At 47.5% G+C, this 24,470-nt stretch overlaps 1 protein-coding gene across 2 annotated transcripts in view; it reads left to right on the top strand.

Moving 5' to 3' along the window:
* The window catches only part of LOC119972316 (1-phosphatidylinositol 4,5-bisphosphate phosphodiesterase gamma-1-like), a 296,119-nt gene that overhangs the window by 261,873 nt on the left and 9,776 nt on the right, over positions 1–24,470 (top strand). For both annotated transcript variants that reach the window (XM_038808825.1, XM_038808824.1), the window contains exons 28-30: positions 1,657–1,771; positions 4,052–4,213; positions 12,944–13,032. In XM_038808825.1, the coding sequence (XP_038664753.1) occupies positions 1,657–1,771; positions 4,052–4,213; positions 12,944–13,032 (366 nt within the window). The remainder of the gene's footprint in view (positions 1–1,656; positions 1,772–4,051; positions 4,214–12,943; positions 13,033–24,470) is intronic.

Raw genomic sequence — 24,470 nt, 5'->3', positions numbered from 1 at the left:
CGATAGCCATTTCTGATCATGCTCTGCATTGGGTGGACCTCGAGCTGGGGGAGGAGAGTGACCAACGTCCGCTGTGGCGTTTAGAGGTGGGGCTGCTAGCGGACGAGGAGGTGAGCGGGCGGGTCCAGAGGTGTATAGAGAGGTACCTGGAGACTAATAATGGGGAGGTGCAGGTAGGGGTGGTCTGGGAGGCGCTGAAGGTCGTGGTCAGAGGAGATCTAATCTCCATTAGGGCACACAAGGAGAGGGGGGAGAGGAGAGAGAGGGAGAGGTTGGTGGGGGAAATGGTGGGGGTGGACATGAGGTACACGGAGGCCCCGGAGGAGGGATTGCTGAGGAAGCGGCGTAGCCTCCAGGCTGAGTTCAATTTATTGACCACCAAGGAGGCGGAGGCGCGGTGGAGGAGGGCGCAGGGGACGGTATATGAATACGGAGAAAAGGAGGGAGGGATGGGTCGCTTCCTAGACCGGCTGAGGTTCCTGAGAGTGGAGGAGGAGCAGTGGCGGGATTGGGGGACGCCGGTTGGACTGGAGGAGCTGGTTAAAGTGATAGGGAACATGCAGACGGGGAAGGCACCGGGGCCAGATGGGTTCACGGTTGAATTTTACAAGAAGTATTTGGACCTGCTGGGCCCGCTGTTGGTAAGGACCTTCAACAAGGCAAGGGAAGGGGGGGCTCTGCCCCCAACGATGTCTAGGGCGCTGATCTCCTTGATCCTGAAGCGGGACAAGGATCCCCTACAGTGTGGGTCATATAGGCCGATCTCACTCCTAAATGTAGTTGCAAAGTTGCTGGCAAAGATTGTGGCTATGAGGATAGAGGACTGTGTGCCACAGGTCATACATGAGGATCAGACGGGGTTTGTGAAAGGGAGGCAGTTGAATGCTAATGTACGGAGGCTTTTGACTGTTATAATGATTCCGGCGGTGGAAGGGGAGGCGGAGATAGTGGTAGCGATGGATGCGGAGAAGGCCTTTGATAGGGTGGAATGGGGGTACCTGTTTGAGGTATTGAAAAGGTTCGGGGTTGGGGAGGGGTTCGTCAGGTGGGTGAGGTTGCCCACGGCGAGTGTGGCTACGAACAGAAGGAGGTCAGAGTATTTCCGGTTACACCGGGGGACTAGGCAGGCGTGTCCCCTGACCCCCTGCTCTTTGCGCTGGCGATTGAACCCCTGGCCATGGCGCTGAGGGAGTCGAGGAACTGGAGGGGGATAGTGCGGGGCGGAGGGGGGGGAGCATCGGCTGCCGCTTTATGCAGATGACCTGCTGCTATATGTGGCGGACCCAGTGGGGGGAATGCCGGAGGTGATGAGAATCCTTAGGGAGTTTGGGGACTTCTCCGGGTACAAGCTCAATATGGGAAAGAGCGAGCTGTTCGTAGTGCACCCAGGGGACCAGGAGAGGGGGATTGGTGAGCTCCCTCAGGTGAGGAAGGAGCAGTGCTCAGAAATCTTGTGTTTGAAACAAACCTGTTGGACTTTAACCTGGTGTTGTAAGACTTCTTACTGTGCTCACCCCAGTCCAACGCCGGCATCTCCACATCATAGAGAGAAAGAGAGGGAGATGAATTCAGGATTTTCACTCCCTTTAAAAAATAATACATGAGGCGATATTGTGGGCGTGAGTCCTTGTTGATTTCATTCTTTTAAACTGACAGATCTTGGGAGCGCGACACTTGCCCAAGAATGGGAGGAGTATCGTTTGTCCATTTGTTGAGGTAGAAGTATGTGGAGCAGAATACGACAACAGCAAATACAAGACAGAAGTGGTGGGTAAGTGAGACTCCTCCCCTGTGACCTGGTGATCTGAATGTATGCTCGACAACCTCTTTTCCTCACCTCCCTTTTTTTTCCTCTCTCCCTTCTTACTCCCTAAAAGGAGAACGGGGCCACGGATCTGCACCTTGAGTGCTGTAAGCTACAGGGCTATGGACCGGGTGCAGGCAGGTGGGATTAGGAAGGGCACCTGGGTGTCCTCGGACAGACATGGGCAAGATGGGCCGAATGGCCTCCTGCTGTGCTGTAACTTCCCTATGGTCCTATATCAGTCGAGAATTCTTCACATGAGCTTTGACATTGAAGATCAACTGATAATGTTCCCACCACCTCACACACAATCTGAGTCACACACAGCTTCACAATCATTTCAACAGCTTGAAAACCTGCACAAATAGTTAAATCCAGCTGAGGCTGGAAATCTGAAGTATAAACAGAAAATGCAGGATACACTCAGCCAATAGGCCATATCTGTGGAGAGATCAGTGTTAACATTTCAAGGCAATGGCCTTCCATTAGAACTGTTGGCTTTTTGCCAGCAATCAGTGCGTCATTTCCTCCCTGTTAATCCCTCTTGGTTAATTTGTATGCAAAGTCGGGTGCAGCACGGGATGCACACAATATTTAAACGGCTGGGTCAAGTCCTTCCAGGTCAGGCACACAGGGTGAAGTCCCTTCTACACTCCCCGAATGAATACTCTGCTGCAGCCTGGATTGTGTACAGACTGAAGCTGTTTCTATTCTGCTCCCAATGATAGGGGCTTTTCACAGTAACTTCATTGCAGTGTTGATGTAAGCCTCCTTGTGACACCAATAAAGATTATTATTGTATACAGCAGGAATTGCAAGATGAAGAAAGACCTCCTCCCATCTGGGGAGTTACATGATACAACAACAATGACGTTTTGGACTAGTCACAGCAATCAATCTCTATCAATTGGTGTGCAGCAGATTTTGACATGGCGAGAGGAGTGCTCCATTGGTGGAGAGCTTTAGGAATCAGAGATTCAAAACCTCCCCCCTCCCCAAACATGTGCCATTTACTCACATGTCATGTCTTAAACTACTCCGAGACTATGTCTTAAAACATCCCCTTCAGAAGTAAAATATTATTAATTTGCCTTTAAATATATTCTAACATCAGAAGGGCCACGCCTACATTGTAATGGTTAATATTTCACACACACCACCCTGTGAATATACACAATCTGGGCTATGTACAAAAATTCTAGACCAAAGTCATATAGAACCATAGAATTCCTACAATAATAATAATCTTTATTCGTGTCACAAGTAGGCTTACATTAACAAGTTACTGCGAAAATTCAGAAGGAGGCCATTTCGCCCATCGAGTCTGCACCACTGAACTGAAAGCGTATCCCACCTATGCCCACTCCCCCACCCTAACCCTGTAACCCCATACCCTCACCTAACCTGCACATCTGTGGACACTAAGGGCAATTTAGCATGGCCAATCCACCTTGGACTGTGGGAGGAAACCGGAGCACCCGGAGGAAACCCACGCAGACAGTCACCCGAGGCCGGATTTGAACCTGGGACCCTGGCGTTGTGAGGCAGCAGTGCTAACCACTGTGCCACAATGCCACCCTGCATATACTGCATTAACCCCACCTAATAATAGTGAGTTTAGAAACCTAGAACTCACATTGTTTGTCTCTCTCTCTCATTAATAAATGAATCATTCTAAATATCCCATTTTATTAAGGGAGAGGCGATAATGCTTCAGTTTCTTTTGCCAGTTTTTGTCCCTTCCCCAGGGGGTTGGCTGTTTTCCACCTGATCCCTCACTGGGTTGCCATTCCCCCTCTGTGAGCTTTGACAGTGCATGCAAACAGATGCACAGACCCGATCAATTCCTCAGGGGCCCAGCAAGGGTTGTTGAGTTGCAATCAGGAGTCTTAGAAAATCCGACTCTTCCTGTTTCCAGTCAGGGAGCAAGTCACTGACACAAATGATCGTGTCAGGTTCAGTCCCCGGTCCGTATTGTGAACTGAGCTCGCCTCAGCGTCACGACTGACGTCACAATGGATGGGAAATAAGCCAAGGTTCCAGTTCCTGATCGTTATCCTTGCTGGAAATGGGTTTTGGCAGGTAAGGAATGGCTGCTTGCGGGAATTATGTAGGAGGGCTCCGTAGGACCTTCAGGCAGAGGGAGAGGTGGGAAGAAAAGTGAAGAAGCAAAGGAAACACAGGCAAAAGAAATGTTAAATAAAGCATTATTTCATTGCATCGCCTTACGTTTTATTTTTCTTCCAGCGGATAATGGATTAAATCCTGTCTGGCTCTTCAAGCAATTTGTCTTTGACATCAACAATCCCGAGTTTGCCTTTTTGAAGTTCATTGTGTACGATGAGGACATGTTCAGTGACCCCAACTTTCTGGCCCAGGTGACCTATCCCGTAAAAGGACTGAAAACAGGTAACTAGCAGCCTGGCATGAAGAGTATTATTTCATTGTGTTTTAATAAGGAGAGAGTGTGAGGGAAGTCAGTGCTGGGAATGCACCCACTGACAGCACTGGGCACACCCACATTCAGTGGATTCGACTGAGAAATTTTTCTTCTCTCCTGCTCCTCACGGGGGAGATTGAAAGAACAGGGAGAATTTAATGCCCTCCTTTCCCGGCACGTTTTGTGTCAATTTAAGTCTGTACAGGAAGGTCCGTGGATGCCTTTCCCACCTTCTGTCAATCAAGACCCTTCACTGGGCAATTGGTGCCCACGTCTGGGCCTCATCTCACTGCCAATGGTACCAGTCAGCTGGCAGTGGGCTCACCATGCAGAGAGCATGACAAGCAAGTCCCACCAAAGACTTGATTGAGGGACCCAGCCTCAGAAAGGGGGTTCTGCTGAGAAATGTACCCGCTGCCAACACTGCCTCTGCTCCCCACCCACACCACCCATTTCCCCAGGCGAGACGCACTGGTGGCCTGAGATCCAGCGATGTTACTAAGGGTGGGATTGTCTGTTGCTAAGATCAGGAGTCCCGATCGGGCAGAGAATCCGGGGGGGGGGGGGGGGGGGAGTAAAATTGGAATTCCTGCCAAGCGGCAAACTGGCCATGAGTCTCCGTGCCTGCTCTCCAGACCCCATCGGGTCTGCACTGGCCCTTGGATTTAAGCCCAGACTCCCACCCTATCCCCGCAACCCAGTAACCTCACATAAACTTTTGGAAACCATGGGGCAATTTAGCATGGCCAATGCACCTAACCTTCATATTTTTTGACTGTGAGAGGAAACCGGAGCACCCGGAGGAAACCCACGCAGGCACGGGGAGAAAGTTCAAACTACACAGTCGAGCTCCTCAGTCAGTATGTAATAGTTAAAGTTTTTCCATAATAAAGCGCAATTTTGCTCATCTGTACCCCTAAACCCTTTAAAAAAAAGTCTGTCAGTATGCCAAGTTTAAAGGTCTTGGGTGAAGGTGAAAGTTATGCCTTTAAAGTGATGGAAACCTTTGAAGTGGATTTCACGCAGCCAATTTAATTGTCTTTTGTAGTATTGAAGGAACTGTGTATGGCTAGGGAGCTGAATGCTTTGAACTGGATTGTTTACATTGAAATTCACACTCCGTTGCCTGCTAAAAGCATTGTGATTGACAGCTTGCTAGAATTACAAAGCGATGAATCAGATTGTTTATTTGTATAACTCTGCAGGGATCTATTAAGTCGGGGTAGCTGCTGTTTCTCTAACCGTAATTGTTTTTGAGTTTGCCTCTTTGTTCTCGAGTGCTTCCGAGACAATGAAGGAGCAGCCCCCACAGGTGTCTTTTCCTCGAGAACAAAGAGGCATACTCACAAGTGAAGTAGGGGGCTGAAGGCGGTATCTGGAGGGGGGGGGGGGTTGGAGGAGTGCTGTATTGGGGGGGGGGGGGGCATTGCCAGCGATTAGGGTGGGTTTGGTGCACTGCTATAATCCGTGGAGGGAGGGTGCTGCAGCATCAAATGGAGATAGGAGCACCCTTTAAAAATAGCACTCCAATCTCAGAGGTGCGGGACCTGTCCGCGAGATTAGGGTCCCGCCCCTCTCAATTGCAGCACGGATCCCAGCGTGCCATGGAATGACACAGAAAGCCTGAGTTCCAAAACAAAGAAGTTTTTCCAAGTCCATGGATGGAATGGCACATGGGGGACTCTCCTAGTGCCGGCAGAGACCTGTCCAGATTCTCTGCTGCCGGGAGCACTTAGACTCCTGAACGAAGAATCCTGGCCTAGGCCATGGGTAGGTGACACACCAGCAGCAGTCATTGCCTCCAGCCAGCTACATGCCTCTGATTGGCTGGTAGCTCTCAGCGGGCGGGGTTTCTTCTCCTAGAGTCAGTGATCCCGGGGAAAGCCTGCCACTGTCCATTTAAGTGTCGGACATCTTGAATTTTATCTTGCATGCTATTTTGAAAGAAGTAATACATATACATATATTTGTTTTCGCTTAATACAACTACGATTTATTTAAAAAATTGACTTTCTTGATAAGAAAGAGGGTTCCAACCGCAGCCAAACTACCTTCTCCAACACAAAAAGTCATCAGTTGAGAAGCCAGTAGAATGCGCACCTATGGAGATATAGAATTGGTGGTGGAGATGCTGGCCTGGCATCAACCACAGATTCAGCATCTGACTCCAGAGCCATTAAAAATTCCAGGATTCCTGCTCCCATTCCCAGCGCTGGCAGTTTTCGCCAACGTGGGATAATAGTGCGGGTAGCAAGCCCACAAAACGCACCCCCAACCGGGCCTGTTCCAGTGCAGGTAGCCACCCCCCCCCCCCCCACCTCCCAGTTTTCATGGAGTTGGGCCAACTTCTCCATGACTTATGTTTCATGCTCCTTCAGAGGAGTTGTGAACCATAGTCTGGAGTCAGGAACCCTTCGCAAGGCGAGTTCAAAAGATCTTGCACATGCCCCCATAAATCCCTTTTCCAACTCATGCCCCCCAACCACTCCCGATGGCCCCTCGTACTTTCCATGCAAACTCAATCTCCTGAAATTGGCTGAAGTTCTCTGGTTAAACCTCTCTGCCTCTTTTTTTCCCTTGAAGGCACTCCTTAAAACCTACATCTGGTCGGTTGTCTAATTGTTTGATTTATTTTTTCATTCATTCATGGGGTGTGGGCCTCACTGGGTGACTATGCCAGCATTTATTGCCTATTCCCTAATTGCCCTTGAACTGAGTGGCTTGCTAGGCCATTTCCGTCCAGGCACAATACCACTGGGCCACCACCTCCCATGTTCCTGGGAAGCGATTTGAAATATTTTAGCTGCTATATAAATTCAAGTTGCTGTTGTTGAAGCATAACCTCCTCCTCTTTGAGATGAAGGTCAAAATTCTATTAGCCTTTTTGATGTCTCTGTGCGCTAGCTTTTGTGAACATCGACTTCAGAGTTTGTTTGCACCTCTACCAATCCTAGTTTCTCACTGTTTATGTACTGTCGTGGAACTCCGTTGAAGGGACATTTTGTACAAATCATCTTCCTGAAATACCATTAAAATGAAATCAAAATGAAATGAAAAATGAAATGAAATGAAAATCGCTTATTGTCACAAGTAGGCTTCAAATGAAGTTACTGTGAAAAGCCCCTAGTCGCCACATTCCGGCACCTGTCCGGGGAGGCTGGTACGGGAATCGAACTGTGCTGCTGGCCTGCTTGGTCTGCTTTAAAAGCCAGCGATTTAGCCCAGTGAGCTAAACCAGCCCCTAGGGGCATTGATACCAGCCAGTATCAATGTAATTGATTCCATCCTCGATAGCAACTTGCCATTCAATTCTAATTTCACCACTGATTAGACAGCACAGTGGTTAGCACTGCTGTCTCACAGAGCCAGGGACCTTGGTTCAATTCCGGCCTTGGGTCACTGTATGGAGTTTGCATTTTATCGCCTTGTCTGCATGGGTTTCCTTCCACAAGTCCAAAGATGTGCGGGTTAGGTGGATTGGCCGTGCTAAAGTGCCCTTTCGCGTCCAAAAGATTTGTAGGTTAGCTTATGGGGGTAAGGGGATGGGATGAGCCAGTGGGCCTGGATGGGGTGCCCTTTTGATGGGTCGGTGCAGACTCGATGGGTCAAATGGCCTCCTTCTGTACTGGAGGGATTTTATGATTCTAGTCTATGATACTAACTGTAATAAATCGACGGGGGAAGAACTCCCTTCACCAGAATTCCTTTTATTAACAAAACCAACAGCAGAACAACCAGGGGCATTCAGCTTGCTGTCTCCACTGGGAGTACAGAGGACCTGACACTCCCTGTTATATACAGAGAAAGGGGTTCCCCGATTGGGCCACTAATCAGGGAACTCATATTCTAATTGGCCAATCTCAGAGGCCTGGTCTAAATCATTACACCCCTCCTCTCCAAAGTCCGAGGAGCCCACATGGTCCTCGTGACTCACGGGTCTCATTCGTTTTTTGCGCCGAGTCCGGATGCTCCATTTTGGCCTCCGACGTAGGGGGGATATAACGGCTAGGCGCCCGTCCTTTCCGATGAGAGCGCCTGAGGGGCTGTTTGCCACCTTCCGGGAGAGTAAACGAGTCTGAGGCCTGCACTAGGTGCTGTTTTACTAGGTTTTCTCCCACCCGTATCTCATACGACACAGATCATGTCCTGGCCTTGACCGTTCCCGCTACCCATGTGGGGCCATCCGCATAATTTCTGATCCACACCTTTTAACCCGTGTTGAACTGCCTTTCCTCGGCGAGTGTTGTCGTGGCCCCTGCATTGAGCCTCTTGGTATCTTTTTACTCTTCCGCCTAAATTTGGGAATAGTAGGCTCAGCCTGGTTCAGAATCACCTGCCCACGAGTAGATCCGCCGATGCTAGTCCCGTTATGGTGTGTGGGCTTGTCCTATAGTTAAATAGCCAGCGCGACAGTTTAGTGTCTACTGATGCTGCTGACTGTTTTTTCAACCCGACTTTTAAGGTCTGTACGGCTCTCTCTGCCAACCCATTTGGTGCCGTCCTTATGTGCCGAATGCCACTTGACTTCATGAATTTTGTGAACCACTGGCTGGTGAAAACGGATCTATTATCTGAAACTAACACCTTCGGGATGCCATGTGTTGCAAACGAAGTGCGAATATTTGCGATGGTTGCTGTTGTATTTGCTGAGTTCATTTTGTCGACATCCAGCCATTTGGAATGAGCGTCTACTATCAGAAAAAAATGTTGAACCCATAAACGGGCCTGCAAAATCGACATGAAGTCACGACCATGGTGTACCCGGCCATTTCCATGGGTGCAGCAGGTCTGCCGGTGGCACCTTCTGCCCTTGTTGGCATTCTTGGCATCGAGCTACCAATGCCCCTATGTCTGTATCCAGGCCCGGCCACCAGACATAGCTTCTAGCCAGCATCTTCCAGGGTGCCCATGATGTAGTTCAGCCAGCATGGCTCGACAGCCTTACTTGGAACTATTACTCGAGCTCCCCATAGCAGTATCCTGTCTTCCACAGTGATCTGCTCTCTTCTGCTCCTGTAGGGGTGGAATTCTGCCTGGACTAGTCTTTCCATCTCCCCGTTAGCATCATGTGTTTTATTTTTGCTAAAACCAGGTCCCTTTCTGTACACAAAATGAATGTTTTGTGCGGCCACTGGGAGTGTGTCCAGGAAATGTAGTGTCATCGCCGTTTCTTCTGTTCTGGGTACCAATGGTGGGGTATCCGGTAATGGCAGCCGGTGTCAGTGTTTGCCACCCGGATTTCCGGCCAGTGCTCCAGTGGATATTGGTACGCTGCTAGTAGTAGGGCCCAGCGTTGGATCCGGGCCAACGCTATTGGTGACATTGCTTTGTCTTCTTTCAGCAAGCCCAGCAATGGCTTGTGGTCTGTGATTATCGTGAATTTCCACCCGTACAAGGACTGGTGAAATGTTTTCACCGCGAAGATCACAGCCAGTCCTTCATTTTCCAATTTGGACGTACTTTCGTTCTGCTGCTGCTAAAGTCCTGGAAGAAAACGCTATACGCTGTTCCTGTCCGTTTTGCCCTGTGTGCCAGAACTACCCAAACGCCATATGGAGACGTGTCGCACGTGAGCACCAACTCTTTCATGGGGTCATAGTGTGTTAAGATGTTTTCTGAGGAGAGCTGTTGTTTGATCTTCTTGAAAGCCCCGTCTTGGTGGGCGGACCATTCCCAGGCTTGCCCCATTTTTAGTATTTGGTGTAGGGGGTCCAGCATGTAATCCATGTTCTGTATGAATTTCCCGTAGTACGTCACCAGTCCTAAAAAATACCTTAACGCCTGGATTGTGGTGGGGGCCGGGGCATCTTTAATTGCCCTCACCCGATCCTCCAAAGGGTGTAGCCCTTACTTGTCAACCTTGTACCCCAGATAATTTATTTGAGGTTCTAGAAAAACACATTTCTTCCTCTTTCGGCACACCCCTGCTGCTGAAAACCTCCTAAGGACTTCCTTGAGGTTTTGCAGGTGTTCTGCCTTTGTTTTTCCCAGAATGAGGACGTCGTCCAGGTAAATGGTGACCTGTTTCAACCCTTGTAATATATTCTCCATTGTCCTCTGGAATATCGCACAAGCTGACAATACCCTGAAGGGTAATTTTGTGTACTGAAAATGGCCATTCAGGGTGTTGATCGTTGAGAATTTTTGCGACTCTTTGTCCAGCTTCAGCTGTAGATATGCGTGGCTCATATCCAGCTTTGAGAATAGGAGTCCTCCAGCCAGCTTTGCAGACAAATCCTCAATCCAGGGAATTGGACATTTGTCCAGTTGTGAGTAGCGATTAATCGTTGGTTTGAAATCTCCACAAAGGCGGACCGAGCTGTACGGCTTAAGGATAGGCACCAAGGGTGCTGCCCATTCTGCAAACTGGACCGGTTTTATTATTCCTTCTCGCTCCAATCTTTTGATTTCACTATCAATTTTCTGCCTTTACACAAGGGTACCGGTCGGGCCTGTAGAATTTTGGGATTGCTTCTGGATCTACGTGTAATGTCGCCTTTGCTCCTTTTATTGCCCTAAGCCCTGCTCGGAAAACCTCTGGGTATCTGCACAGGAATTCACTCAGGCGACCATTTTCCAGCTGGAAAATGTTTACCCAATCCAGCTGGATCTCTTTTAGCCAGTTTCGTCCCAATAAGCTAGGCCCCACATCTTTCACTGCCATTAAAGGCAGCCTAACCAGTTGCTCTCCATAAGCCACAGGTACATGTATTGTGCTCAATACTCAAATGGTTCCCTTGTGTACGTCCTCAGTTTTGCCGAGGTCCTGGTTAGGGATCAGGATTGGAGTCCAGTGCGAATGTTATTAAATACTGTTTCCCTTGTCACTGATACGGCTGCTCCCGTGTCGACTTCCATTAATGTGGCGCGTCCATTCAGCCTCATGGTTGATTTAATGGATTTTGATTTAACCATCGTTACACAATTTAATTGTTCCTCGTCAGAGTTAGGTGGGGCTTCTAGGATGTGCATTCTCCTGTACCCCAGTTTATGTGTCCTTCACCAAAATGTTGGTTTTGGCCTTTTATTTCTCCTCTCTGCCAACAACTACAATATCTTACCGGGCGAAGGGCTGCCATTTGTCTGGTCCTAATTTTCCATTCCATGGGAGCGGTTCTGCAGGTGGGCCTGGGTTCCTTAGTATCCGAGTCGTTCCGGAGGGTGGCTATGCGGTTGCCTATCCCCCAGCGGTAGTCCCTTAACTCAGTTTCACTGGTGTGGGGGTCTACCTCCATCAGTGAACCCTAAGGACAAAGCCAGCTGCAGTGCTTGTTTGCAATCCAGCTCAGCCTCGGCTAAGACCTTTTTGTATTGCTAAATTATTTATTCCGCACACCAACCGGTCTTGGAGCATCTCATTCAGCATCAGGCCAATTTCGCAAGCCTCTGCCAATCGCCTTAATCTTGTTAAAGAATTAGTGACTGACTCCCCCATGTCTCGGAATGCTGAGTAAAACCAGTACCTTCAGAAGTGGTTTAGGGTCATAGTACTCTTTTACCAAGTCCATCAATTCATGGAATATTATCGTGTCCGGTGCCTCCGGAAAAGTGAGACTGCGCATATGGCAAAAGCTGCCGGCCCACACGCGGTCAGCAGAATTACCCATTGCGTTTCATGCGGAACAATATCATTTGCTGTAAAAAAAAAGTACTTCATCCGCCAAACATATTGGGCCCAGTCCTTCACTGCAGGGTCAAAAGAATCCAACTTCCCAAATAAAGGCATTTTGCCTGTCAGTGGCTTATCCTCAATATGTGGCGGCTGCTAACGAGCAGGTTCCTTCAGGTCGTTCTCGTCGCCACTGTAATAAGTCCACAGAGACAGGAGTCCCTTCACCAGAATTCCTTTTATTTACAAAACCAACAGCAGAATAACCAGGTGCATTCAGCTTGCTATCTACACTGGGAGTACAGAGGATCTGACACTCCCTATTGAACAGAGAAAGGGGTTCGCTGATTGGGCCACTAATCAGGGAACTCATATTCTAATTGGCCAATCTCAAAGGCCTAGTCTAAGTCATTACACTTTTCAATAGAATCCATCAGCGAGGGCTTTTCCCCTTAAAATAGATGCTGTGCTATCACAGAGAGAGGTGTATTTCGCAACCTTTGGCAAGGACAACCTTCCCATTACTCATCGCAGGCAACTGTAGTCCCTTCATTTTCTCATCTTATTTGTATTTATATATTAACTCCCTTCAAACTCACTGTTGGATACTGTCAAGATAAGGCTTTACTTTATGACAGGCAGTTATATCAATGATATAATGATACTCGCATACACACATGGTCCTATGTTATCATGAACCTTCACAGATATTGCTCAAACCTATTAGACTCTCAGCCATGGAGTGTAGTTATCTCATCCTTTAAACTTAAAGGAAATTGCCATGTTGGATATTATCATTGAGTTGAAGCTGACCTTTTATGGGCTACCTTGCATGCCTTTAAATCTAAATTGTTTAACAATCTTAGGGCTCCATATTGTTAGGTAGGTGCCAGGTTGGGTTCACAAATTATAAGTGACTGCTTGTGTGTATATGCATGCATGTCTGCGTATGTGTGTGTGTGTTGATTTTGGGTGTGCTCACTGAGATTGCATTTTATATTTCTCAGCTGGTTAGTCTGACCTTTATCTGCTGATGCCTTTGCCTGTCAGTGATGCCCTAATGAATGTCAAGATCTTGTCCTATTTACAGGTTACAGATCCGTGCCTTTGAAAAACAGCTACAGTGAGGAGCTAGAGCTTGGCTCTCTACTTGTCCATGTTGAGATAGTCAATGCCAAGGTAAAACTTTTGTTTTTGATCCGCAGTGAATACATTGTCATTATATCAAGTGGGTCATCTTCGCAAAGAACATACAATTATAATCATTCACAGATTGGTACTTATCTAACGAGTCATTCAAACGTTAATATTTATGCAGAGAATCATTCATGGATATGTGCTTCCATACATCCTATCAAACATACATGCTCACCCACTGAGTACATTGACAGATGTGCTGCCCTCAGTGTATCAAGTGCTACACTCTAAGTGAATCAGACATTGTTTAAACAAACTCCTATTGCATTATTATGTCATTAACAGTCATTACAAATGGGCCCTTATCCATCACAAATTTGTCCAAAGGATCCATTACTAATAATCATAAGTAATTACCCGTAAGGTTCATCATCAAAAGTTAGGAGCCTGGGTTTTGTGGTCAGCAACAAAGCAATGGCACTCGCTGCTGACCTCAAAAAAGGTCAGCTCACTAAGATCTCTGCGGTGGCACGGTAGCACAGTGGTTAGCACTGTTGCTTCATAGCTCCAGGGACTCGGGTTCGATTCCCGGCTTGGGTTACTGTCTGTGCGGAGTCTGCACGTTCTCCCCGTGTCTGCATGGGTTTCGTCCGGGTGCTCCGGTTTCCTCCCACAAGTCCTGAAAGACGTGCTATTAGGTGAATTGGACATTCTGAATTCTCCCTCTGTGTACCCGAACAGGTGCCAGAATGTGGTGACTGGGGGCTTTTCACAGTAACTTCATTGCAGTGTTAATGTAAGCCTACTTGTGACAATAATAAAGATTATTATTATTGTCAACTTTACCTTTGCCCACATTAATTCCATTCCTGCATCAACTGAAGAGAATCTGTCGAGCACCAGTAATGTCATCAAGCAGGCAAACACATTGGCGAATTCTCACAGAAAGTGACATGGGAATGAAATTCTTCCTCACTTTTAATCATTTTTCAAAAGAGCAAAATAAAGATTGGTGTTCAGGTGGACACTTGAAATCTGGTTTTTTTTAATAATAGAGGAATCTGAGATCCACAAAACAAAATTCGCTTTTCAGGACCAGAGATTCAGTCTTAAATCTGACTTAGTACATTGCTAAAAACACAGTTAGATCTCATCCAACAAGGTGTAACATTTTTTAAGGGTTCTTGCAGTGAGACGAACAGCGTAAAATTTGAAAATGTCCGTCAAAACAAGTGATTTTTAATATTTCCATCTCGGAGGACATCAACAGATGTTCATCAGTAGATTGTTATTGGTCATAGGTTCCAGCTTTCCGCATTTAACTGCACATGTTCAGGCGCCAGAGATGCTGTCACAGTTTCACAGAGTAATGAGGCTGAATTCGCTGCCCATCACCACAACCTAGTATAAAGGAAGATGCTTGTGGTGGTTGGAAGTCAATCATCTCAGCTCCAGGACATTGCTGCAGTAGTACCACAAATTGTGTCCCAGTCCCAACTATCTTCAGCTCCTTCATCACTGACCTTCCTTCCAACATCAGGTCAGAATTGGGGATGTTCATTGATGATTGCACAATGTTCAGCACCATTTGTGACTCCTCAGATACTACATCAGTCCATGTCCAAATGCAACAAGACCTGGACAATATCCAAGCTTGGGCTGACAAGTGGAAAGTAACATTTGCACCAGATAAGTGCAAAGCAATTACCCTCTCCAGCAAGGGAGAATCTAAGTATTGACCGATGACATTCAATGGCATTACCATCGCTGAATCCCCACTATCAACATCCTGGGGATTACCATTGAACAGAAGTTGAGCTGGACTAACCATATAAACACTGTGGCAGCATGAGAAGGTCAGAGGCTAGGAATCCTGTTGCGAATAACTCTCCTCCTGGCTCTATAAAGTTGTGTCCACCATCTGCAAGGTACGCATCAGGAGTGTAATGCCTGGGTGAGTGCAGCTGCAATAACACTCAAGAAACTCAACACCATCCAATATTACGACACCCTGGGCTAGTGCATGGTTGATTCCAGCCCCACAGACCCCGGAGTCCCAACATAACTGAATTAATCTATAATTCGTATAAAGTTTGCAGAATCTTTGGCCCCATGACAACTCAATAAGTTGAAATATGCATGAATTATAATAAAATAACAGCCAGTTAATCTACTAACTCCTTTTTCTGTCCCACTCACACCCAAACATGCACAAGACAGCCACAAACATACAGAGGGAGGGCAAGGTGTAAAAATAATAGGAATTAAAATATGAAATTCAAGATAAGTTTCCTTGTTTCCGAAGTCAGGGTGGTTGCAGCAGGCTGTCCTCTCAGGATGCTGAGGGATCAAAGCCTTCAGTGGACTGCTAGTGGAGATCCTCTGGCGTGACCTTTAGTCAGTACCCCTGGGCTGTATGACTCCCTCTCGGAAGTCACTAACTTTTATCAACCTGGACTTTCACTTAAAGGATCCGCCTCAGGCCTGTTTAATTATTACTTGTTTCCAACTTCAGCAGCATACCCACCAGCCTTACTGAGATAAGAACACAATCCCCACATGAGATTGTAGAAGTGTTTTTAAACAACTGACCCTGCCTGCAGCTGGTGGCTGGGCTGAATCTGCCTGCAGTTCAATCTGGAGAGAGAAAGGTCTTTACTTTGGGTCTTCAGAAAGCACCCATTAGATGAGAGAGAAATCCGAGCTGCGACCCCCCAGCTTCTGACCAAAACAAAGTAAAATCTGGTCTCCCTGAGGAATATTCCAGAGACTGCAGAACCGATCATTGCCTCGTCTTCGAGAAAAATGCGGCGCTTGGGAATAGCTCATTGGCCACCTGCTAAGACAGTCAATCTGGATCATCACTGATGTTAGACCAAGCAGCACATCCGGCTGTCTTTAAATTAAAGGTAAGCTGCCTGGTCCTAAAGGCATTAACCATCCATGGACAGAAATTGGCAATAGTGAGCAAGTTAACGGAAATTAAAAGGAACAGACACGGATTAAACAGGAGGATCCTTACACGGTACAAAGCTCTCCGGTTGATTGAAACCTCTTCTACAAACATTTACTTCCTCCACCACCAATAAACAGCAGCAGTGTGTACCATCTACATGATGCACTGCAGGAACTCACCAAGGTTCCTGAGACAGCATGTTCCAAGCCCACAACCATTACCATCTAGAAAGACAACGGTAGCAGACACAGAGGGACACCACCACCTGGAGGTTCCCCACCAAGTCATTCACCATCCTGACTTGGAAATATAGCGCCCTTCCTTCGCCCTCACTGGGTCAGAATCCTGGAACTCCTTCCCTAAAGCACTATGGCTGTACCTACAGCACATGGACTGCAGCAGTTCAATAAATCAGCTAGCACCACCTTCCCAAAGGCAATTAGGGATGGGCAATAAATGTTGACCTCGCTAGCGATGCCCACATCCCGTAGATGCTTGCTTTTTTTAAAAACACAAAATCTGGGCCATTGATTTTTATCCTTAGTATTAATCACTGTAGGTTTTAGTGTTTGAAAATAATAGTGATGAATTTTTACTTACAAAGTCCACCACTAGGTGATACATCATTGACTATGATGCCAATCACTAGTGATTATTATTCATAGCCTTCACCACCTCTCCATCCTACCCAAAGAGTGCATCTCAATACTTTTTGGTCAGTCATTAGTGAAAAAGGAGTTTCTTTAAAATATGTGAAAACTGTGGTTCATTTTTAAAGAAGCAATGGTTGCTTTTTCTGCGTCAGCCATCTAGAGATTTCTCACCATGTGGCATGGAGGTAATAATTCATCTCGGTAACATTTCTCTTTTCACCACCAGGGGGACATCATTCCTTTCCCTTCTTGCTCTGCCTTCTGGGTAGGATGACATCACTGTAGTTGGCACATGCTCTGTATGGAACATTTTATGGAAATCTTGACCCAGCAACTATTTCTTAGTCCAAATTGTATGGAAATCTTTTAAGTTAGATACACCTTGTAATCTTCACAATTATAGAGCATCATGGTGATGCAGTGGTTAGCAGTGCTGCCTCACGGCGCCAAGGACCCGGGTTCGATCCCGGCCCCAGGTCACTGTCCGTGTGGAGTTTGCACATTCTCCCCATATCCGTGTGTGTTTCACCCTCACAACCCAAAGATGTGCACGGTCATTGGATTAGCCACGCTAAATTGCCCCTTAATTGGAAATTTATTTTAAAAGTACTCATCAAAATTATTATTTTTATTTTAGATTACTTCATTATTCCGAAACCACCGTGATAAACCAGTATTCAAACTTTCCCATGTCTGGCTTGTTGCCATCAACTATTCACTCACGAAGATGCTGCTAAAGTGGGAACTGATGCCCCCTCCCTTTAAAGCATGAGCTGCTGCATGTGACATTCGCCATGTGGTGTATTCCAGTTCCCCATCCTTTGCATGAGGGATGGAATGAAAAATAGGATGTAACCATGCTGTAGATATTTTATAAGACCACAAGACATAGGAGCAGCATTGGACTGTTCGGCCCATTGAGTCTGCTCCGCCATTCAATCATGGCTGATGTGTTTCTCATCCCCATTCTCCTTCTTTCTCCCCTGATCCCCTTATTAACCCCTTAGCTAATTCTGTCTTGAAAGACACATAGTGATTTGGCCTCCACAGCCTTCTGCAGAAAAGAGTTCCACAGATATATATTGTGAGTTATATTATCTTCCATTTTTCCTATGTGCATACAAAATAGGAGTCCTTTGAGCCTGCTCCGCCATTCAATTATATCATGGCTGATCTGTTTGTGTTTCAAATTCCACATTCCCATCTACCCTTGATAACCTCTGATTCCTTTGCCTTTGATATCTACTTCCGCTTTTAAAATATTCAATGACCCCCACCTCCACTACCTTCTGAGATTGGAGGTTCCAAAGGCCCACAATCGTCACAGAAAAAAAATTCCCCTCACCTCTGCCTAAAGGAGCGACCCCTAATTTTAAAACAATGCCACCATGTTCTGGACTTATCCACAAGAAGAAACATCCTTTCCACTTCCACCTTGTCAATACCATTCAGTATCTTATATACTTCAACCAACTCACTCCTCACAACTCTAGTGGAAACAAGCCCAGCTCGTTCAACCTTTCCTCATAAGACAACTTGCTCATTCCCGGTATCAATCTAGCGAACCTCCTCTGAACCACCTCCAATACATTTACAACTTCCTTGAATAAGGAGACCAAAACTGTACACAGTATCTCGCTGATGCCCTGTAGGACTGAAGATTTATATTATCTCTCACTCATAGATAAGTCAGTCCGGTTGAATGAATGTAAAGCAACGATTATTTCTTAAGAACACATTTTGGTACATTCACCCGAAATTAACTGGAAAATGCTTTTTTCCGTGTCTCTCAATGTCCTTGAGGGACCAACAAGGGAAAGCAAAAACTTCAAGAGACTTCAGATTTACAAAATTAAAAGTCATTTCAACAAAGGCCTTTAAAAGCAATGTTTATTCTCTGAAAGTTATAATTTCTCTGCTAATCAGTTAGATGGATCACATTCTTAAGGGAATCCTTATCTGGGTTTAGCCCCTTACTTCGTTCCATTGGTTTTAATTCTCAGCTGAGACCCCCTTGATTCATTCAGGAAAGTGTCAGTCACTTAACAGGTGATTGGTTAATTAGACATTAATTAATTACTCCAAATTAATTAACTGTCCCATGACTTTTCTCCCACATTTAAACCCCCTATGGCATGTCTGGTCTCAGTTACGATATTGTTTCAAGCTTTTCGAATGTACCTTCATATCATACCACATCAGAACTTGTAGTACATTATTTGTAACATTTGAGACAGTCATGGACGTTATTCAAACGATTAGAACTTATTCATATTTCTGCAGATTCAGTAATTTTCAAGAATCATTTTAGCTAATATTTAAAGGACTTTCCTCTAATTGTTGAATCCAACAATAATATTCTTCCTTTTCTGTTCAATTTCTCTCGTAGTTATGAATAGTATTGTATTAGCCTTTTTAGTTACCTATCCATACTAATTATTAGCCTTGTTAATTACCTATGTATTGTGACTCACGCACTGCAACACCTAGATCCATCCACACCTCGGAATTCTCCAGGCGTTCTCCGATTAAGCAACACTCTGCTTTTTTATTCTTCCTGCCAAAGTGAACAACTTCACATTTTCCCACATTATACTTCATCTGCCAGATTTTTGCCCACTCACTCAGCCTATCTATATCCGCCTGCGACATCCTTGTGTCTGCTTTACAACATTATTTCCTACCTATCTTTGTTTCATGTGCTCGCTTCATCTAAGTCATTGTAAATGACACTGAAAATCACATTACAAGTGTGCATTGTAACTTGTAAAAAGTTGAGGCCCCAGCATAGACCTCTATGTGACTCCCCTTGACACATCCTGTCAATCAGAAAAAGCCCCATTTATGCATACTCTGTTTTTAGACACCCAGCCAATCTTCCATCGCTAATACGTTACCCCCTACATCATGAGCTTTTATTTTTCACAATAACCTTTGATGTGGCACCTTATCAAATGCCTTCTGGAAATTCAAATACAATGGGTGGGATTCTCCATTGGCCGACGGCGAAATCGGGATAGGCGATTGGCCGGAGAATCTGTTCCGACACCAAAATCACGGCAGGCGCTGACTTGACACCAAATCGCAATTCTCCAGCAACTCGACAGTGGCGTCAGTGCGTTCCGGAATGCACATACAGGAAACACTGTTGCACATCATTAGTGGGCCCAGCCCTGTATTCTCCGGGGCTTCCGCAATCCTCCACCACCGATCGGCCGAGTGCCTGACACCGCGGTTCACTTGTGCTTTTAAAAACCGTGAAACCAGCATCATGGCTGATAAAGGAGCGAGGGAGAGGAGATAGGACCCGGAGAGGGACGACTGCACGCTGCCGGCCCGGACAACACTGGCTGGGGTGGGGCGTGCCAGGGCTGGGGGAGGGCGAGAATGGAACATGCCAAGTGGCCAGGGTGACAACCCCCCCCCCCCCCCCCCCCCCACACACACACAGGACTGCGGCGGTATTCAGACACGGACTGCCATTACAGTGGCCTGCAAAGCAGCCATCTTGCTGACCACCCATCCTGGCTCCTGGTTCTGTGACACCATCCGTATGGACGCCGGCCACCGACATGGCCAGGGCTGTGGGAATGCGGGGGGAACATACGGGGGCAGAGCTGCAGTGCCAACTGGGGCCACTACGCAGCCCGGGGGTCCTGGTTGGGCACGGGGGTACGCACCATGCTAACATGTCGGCCTTTCACCTCCCATAGACAATGTGTATTGATATTCAATCAGCAATGGTGGCCTTCCTGTTAGTCGACACAGCCTTGGGGGATGCCCTGCGACTGTACGAGCTGTAACTGGTCGAGGAGGAGGAGGAATCTGTAGTAGCAGTGCAGGCAGCAGCGGAACGTGCCGCAGGGGAACAGGAGGCAGCCTCCCAGGATGCAGAGCCGGCCGCCCAACAGACCAAGGAGGAGGAGGTGCCAAGGAGGCGCCGCATGAGGCCTCGGGTGTATCGGCAGCGCCTGTCATGTGAGGACCTGCCAGACTGGGCAGGCTGTCGGAGACTCCAGTTGAACAGGGAGATAGTGTGACATATCTCTTAGATATGATGGCACACCTGGCACCGCGGCGGTCTGGGGAAGGGCACCCGCTCCTGCTGGCCATCAAGGTGACGGTCGCCCTGAATTTCTACGCCACGGGGTCCTTCCAGGCGCCGAATGGGGACCTGTCCAGGATCTCACAGACCTCGGTGCGCAGGTGCATCCGTGCCATCATGGAGGCCCTTCATGCCCAGGTGGAGCGAGCCTACCAGGATGCCCGAGCAGCGGGGTTCGTCACCATCGACAGGATGTCTCGGGTCCAGAGGGTGATCGATGGGATGCATGTCCCCCTATGGGCATCTGTGGATAACAGGCCGCTCCAGACAAATCAAAAGGGGTTCTACTCGCTGAACGTGCAGCTGATTTGTGACCATCAACCACGTATCATACACGTCTGTGCCCAATACCTGGGCAGTGTGCACGACTCTTTCAACCCTGGCCGACTTGGTGATTCCTGACATGTTCGAGACGCCCCCCAGTCCCCCACCCCTCCGGCTGGAGGGTTGGTTCCTGGGCGACAGGGGTTATCCACTGCGTTCTTGACTGATGCGCCTATCTGGATGCCACAGACCGATGCAGAGACCCATACTGACCCATACAGCAACTAGGGGTGTCATCGAACCGTCCACCTGGGTGACTCTGCATGAGAGCTGGCCATTCCATCACATGGTCCTATGGATCCTGGGGTAGCGGTGGGGGGGACGGTCGGAGGGGGGAGCCTGGGCCACCCACAGCGTACGCCCACCCCCAACATCCACCCTCCCCCTCTGCCCCCAACCAGCCCAGGACAGCCCACCCCTCATACCCGTCAGACAGAACACCGAGACAGGTTGTAACGGTGGCAACAGGTGTTTAATGTGAACTAATATATACAGATTTGCACCCTAGTCCCTATAACTAAACTATGCCCTACACCAGTGTCAACGTAACAGGTGTCTAACTTTCTGGCCTTATGGGCCCTAACGCTACGTCTAGGTGTATCTCCAGATGGTACGGCAGACGTGGAGGCGGCCTGCTGTGATTCCCGCCTTGCGACCTGGGTCCTCATTGGCAGCCCTCTTCTGGGGCGACCGGGCCTGGATTGGCCCAGCAGCTGCTCGGGTTCCCTAGGTGGTGTGGTGTCGCCCCATTCTGCCCACTGCCCACCAGATGCGCCAGGGATAGGAGGGGGCAGTACGAGGTGCTGCAATGTTCCGGCAACTTCCCTGCGGGAGTCACCTCCTCCTCCCTCCGTATCCAATGATGCCCGGCCTACTCCATGGAACAGTGTGCGAGGGGAGCTATCACTGAAGGCTCCCCTGTCACCTGGCACAGCCAGTCCTGGAGGCCCGCTCTGGTCTTGACCAGGGTCCGCACGCTGGCGACCATTGAGGGGCCGCAGTTCAGGTGGTCCACCTGCTGTCTTCTCCTGCTCCCGGCGGTTGTGCTCGGCCTTCTCCTGGTGGTGGGAGGGTGAGAACAGAGGACAACAGTGTTAGACAGTCTGACTCGTGCAGCCCAGGGGGTGGGTGGTTGGTGGCCTCAGTGGCCAGGGCACTCGGTCTGGTATGGGTACCAGAATATGGTACAGAGTGGGGGTTCAGCCATCTGGTGGGGAGGTAGGGTTACGGGTGTGTGGGACACGAGTTCACGAGTTACTGCCAGGGGGACAGTGCTGCCTACTCAGCCTGGCCACCCTGAGAAGATCGTGCAGTTTTTTGCTGCACTGCTGTCCGGTCCGGACGGTGTTGCCCACGGCACTCACAGCCTCTGCCACCTGCACCCAGGCACGTCGAATGGCGGCAGCTGGCAACCTCCATCCTGGGCCGGGGTACAGGGTCATCCTCTTCTCCTCCACGGTGTCCAAGAGGGTCTCCAGCTTGGCATCTGCTAACCTCGGTCTTGTCTCCTCGCTGCTACCTTGTTGGCCTGGATGGAGTGTGTGGGGAGTGCATTGTGTATATGCAGCTGCAGCTTGTCAGCCTTATGAGTGTGAATTGCAAAACCGGCGAATCCGGCACTCTTTCTTATTCTAATCAATTGTGTTCCACGTGGCCCCGGTGCTAGCCCCTTAGCAGTAGCGGAATCGGTCCAGCAGTGCCGCCAGTTTTTCTGTCTTGAAAGTCCACGAATTCTGTGTTGACGTCAACACTTAGTCCCAGAAATGGAGATTCCCGCCCAATGTGTCTACCGGCTCCCCTTAATCCACAGTGTACGTTATTCCTTCAGAGAACTCCAATAACTTGGTTCAACATTATTTCCCTTTCACAAAACCATGCTGACTCTTCCCAATCAGCTTGAGTTTTTCCAAATGCCCAGTTATAACCTCCTTAATGATCGATTCCAACACCTTCCTCACAACAGAAGTCAAGCTAACTGGCCTATAGTTCCCTGTGATCTGCCTCACTCCCCTCTTGAATAGAGAGGTTGACTACAATCTGATGGAACCTTTCCAGAATCACGTGAATTTTAGAAAATTAATTTCAAAGCACCTACTACATCATTAGCCTACTACATCTTTATTAGGATGAAGTCCATCTAGACCCAGAGACTTGTCAGGCCGCAGCTCCATCAGCTCCATCAGTTTGCTCAGTAGCACTTCCCCGGTGATTGTAATTTCAGCAAGCTCCTCTCTGACGTCCGCCTCCTGATCTGCAGCTTTAACTGGAATGCTTTTTGTATTCTCTATAGTGATGGCAAGAACAAAATATTTGTTCATTTCATTTTCCATTTCTTTATTATCTACCAATGCCTGCCTATTCTCATTATCGAAAAAACAAAAACTCGCTGTACTTTTCTCCTTTTTAAATACCTGTGGAAATTCTTATTGTCTGTTTTTACATCTTCTAGCTTCCACTCATACTCTAATTTATTTCTCCTGATTAACCTTTCAGTCGCTCTCTGCATTCTTTATTCTGACCGAACATCTGACCCTCCACTCATCTTCGTGCAGTTACATGTCTTTTTCTTAAGTTTGATGCTTTCCTTGACTTCTTTAGTTAACCACACATGATGGATCCTTCCCTTAGAAATTTTCTTTACAGTATGAATATACGTATTCTGACATATCTCCTTAAATGTTTGCTACTGCTTCTCTGTTGATATATCCTCTAACTTAGTATCCCAGTTGACTTTAGCTAGTTCATCTTTCATGACGATATTGTTGCCCTTATTTGAGTTTAAAATATTAGTCTGAGACCCACTCTTCTCCTTTTCAAGTTGAATGTCAAATTTAATCATAGCGTGGTCGCTGTTGCCCTGGGGGCGCCTTCACTCTGCGGTCATTCATTAATCATGTCACCTTGCACAATACCAAATCTTATACAACCTACTCTCTGCTTGGTTCCAGAATGTACTCATCTAAGAGACTTTCTCAAAAACATTCTCTGAATTCCTCATTCAGGCTACTCCTACCATTTTTCCAGTTTATTTATAGATTTAAATCACCCATGGTTATTGCCGTCCCTTTATCAGAAGCACCCAATATTTCTTCTTGTGTGTACTTTGTCCTCCATTGTGGTTAGTGTAGGGGACATGTAGACCATTCCCACTAGTGACTTCTTTCTCCTACTATTCCTCATCTCTACCCAAACCGATTTCAAATCCTCATCTCTTGAACCATCTCTAACCATTGCATCAATGCCATCCTTGATTAACAGCGCTACTCCTCCATCATTAATTAGCTTCCTTTTTTTCTTGAATGTCATGTGCCCTTCAATATTCAGGGCCCAATCCTTGGCATCCTGCAGCCAAATCTCCGTGACGGCTATCAGATTATATTTATTTACTGCAGTGTGCGCTATCAGTTTATTAATTTTGTTATGAATGCCATGTCCATTCAGA

This window comes from Scyliorhinus canicula, chromosome 10 (assembly GCF_902713615.1).
Source record: "Scyliorhinus canicula chromosome 10, sScyCan1.1, whole genome shotgun sequence".
Classification (NCBI taxonomy): Eukaryota; Metazoa; Chordata; class Chondrichthyes; order Carcharhiniformes; family Scyliorhinidae; genus Scyliorhinus; species Scyliorhinus canicula.
This window is presented reverse-complemented; position numbering and strand designations above follow the sequence as displayed.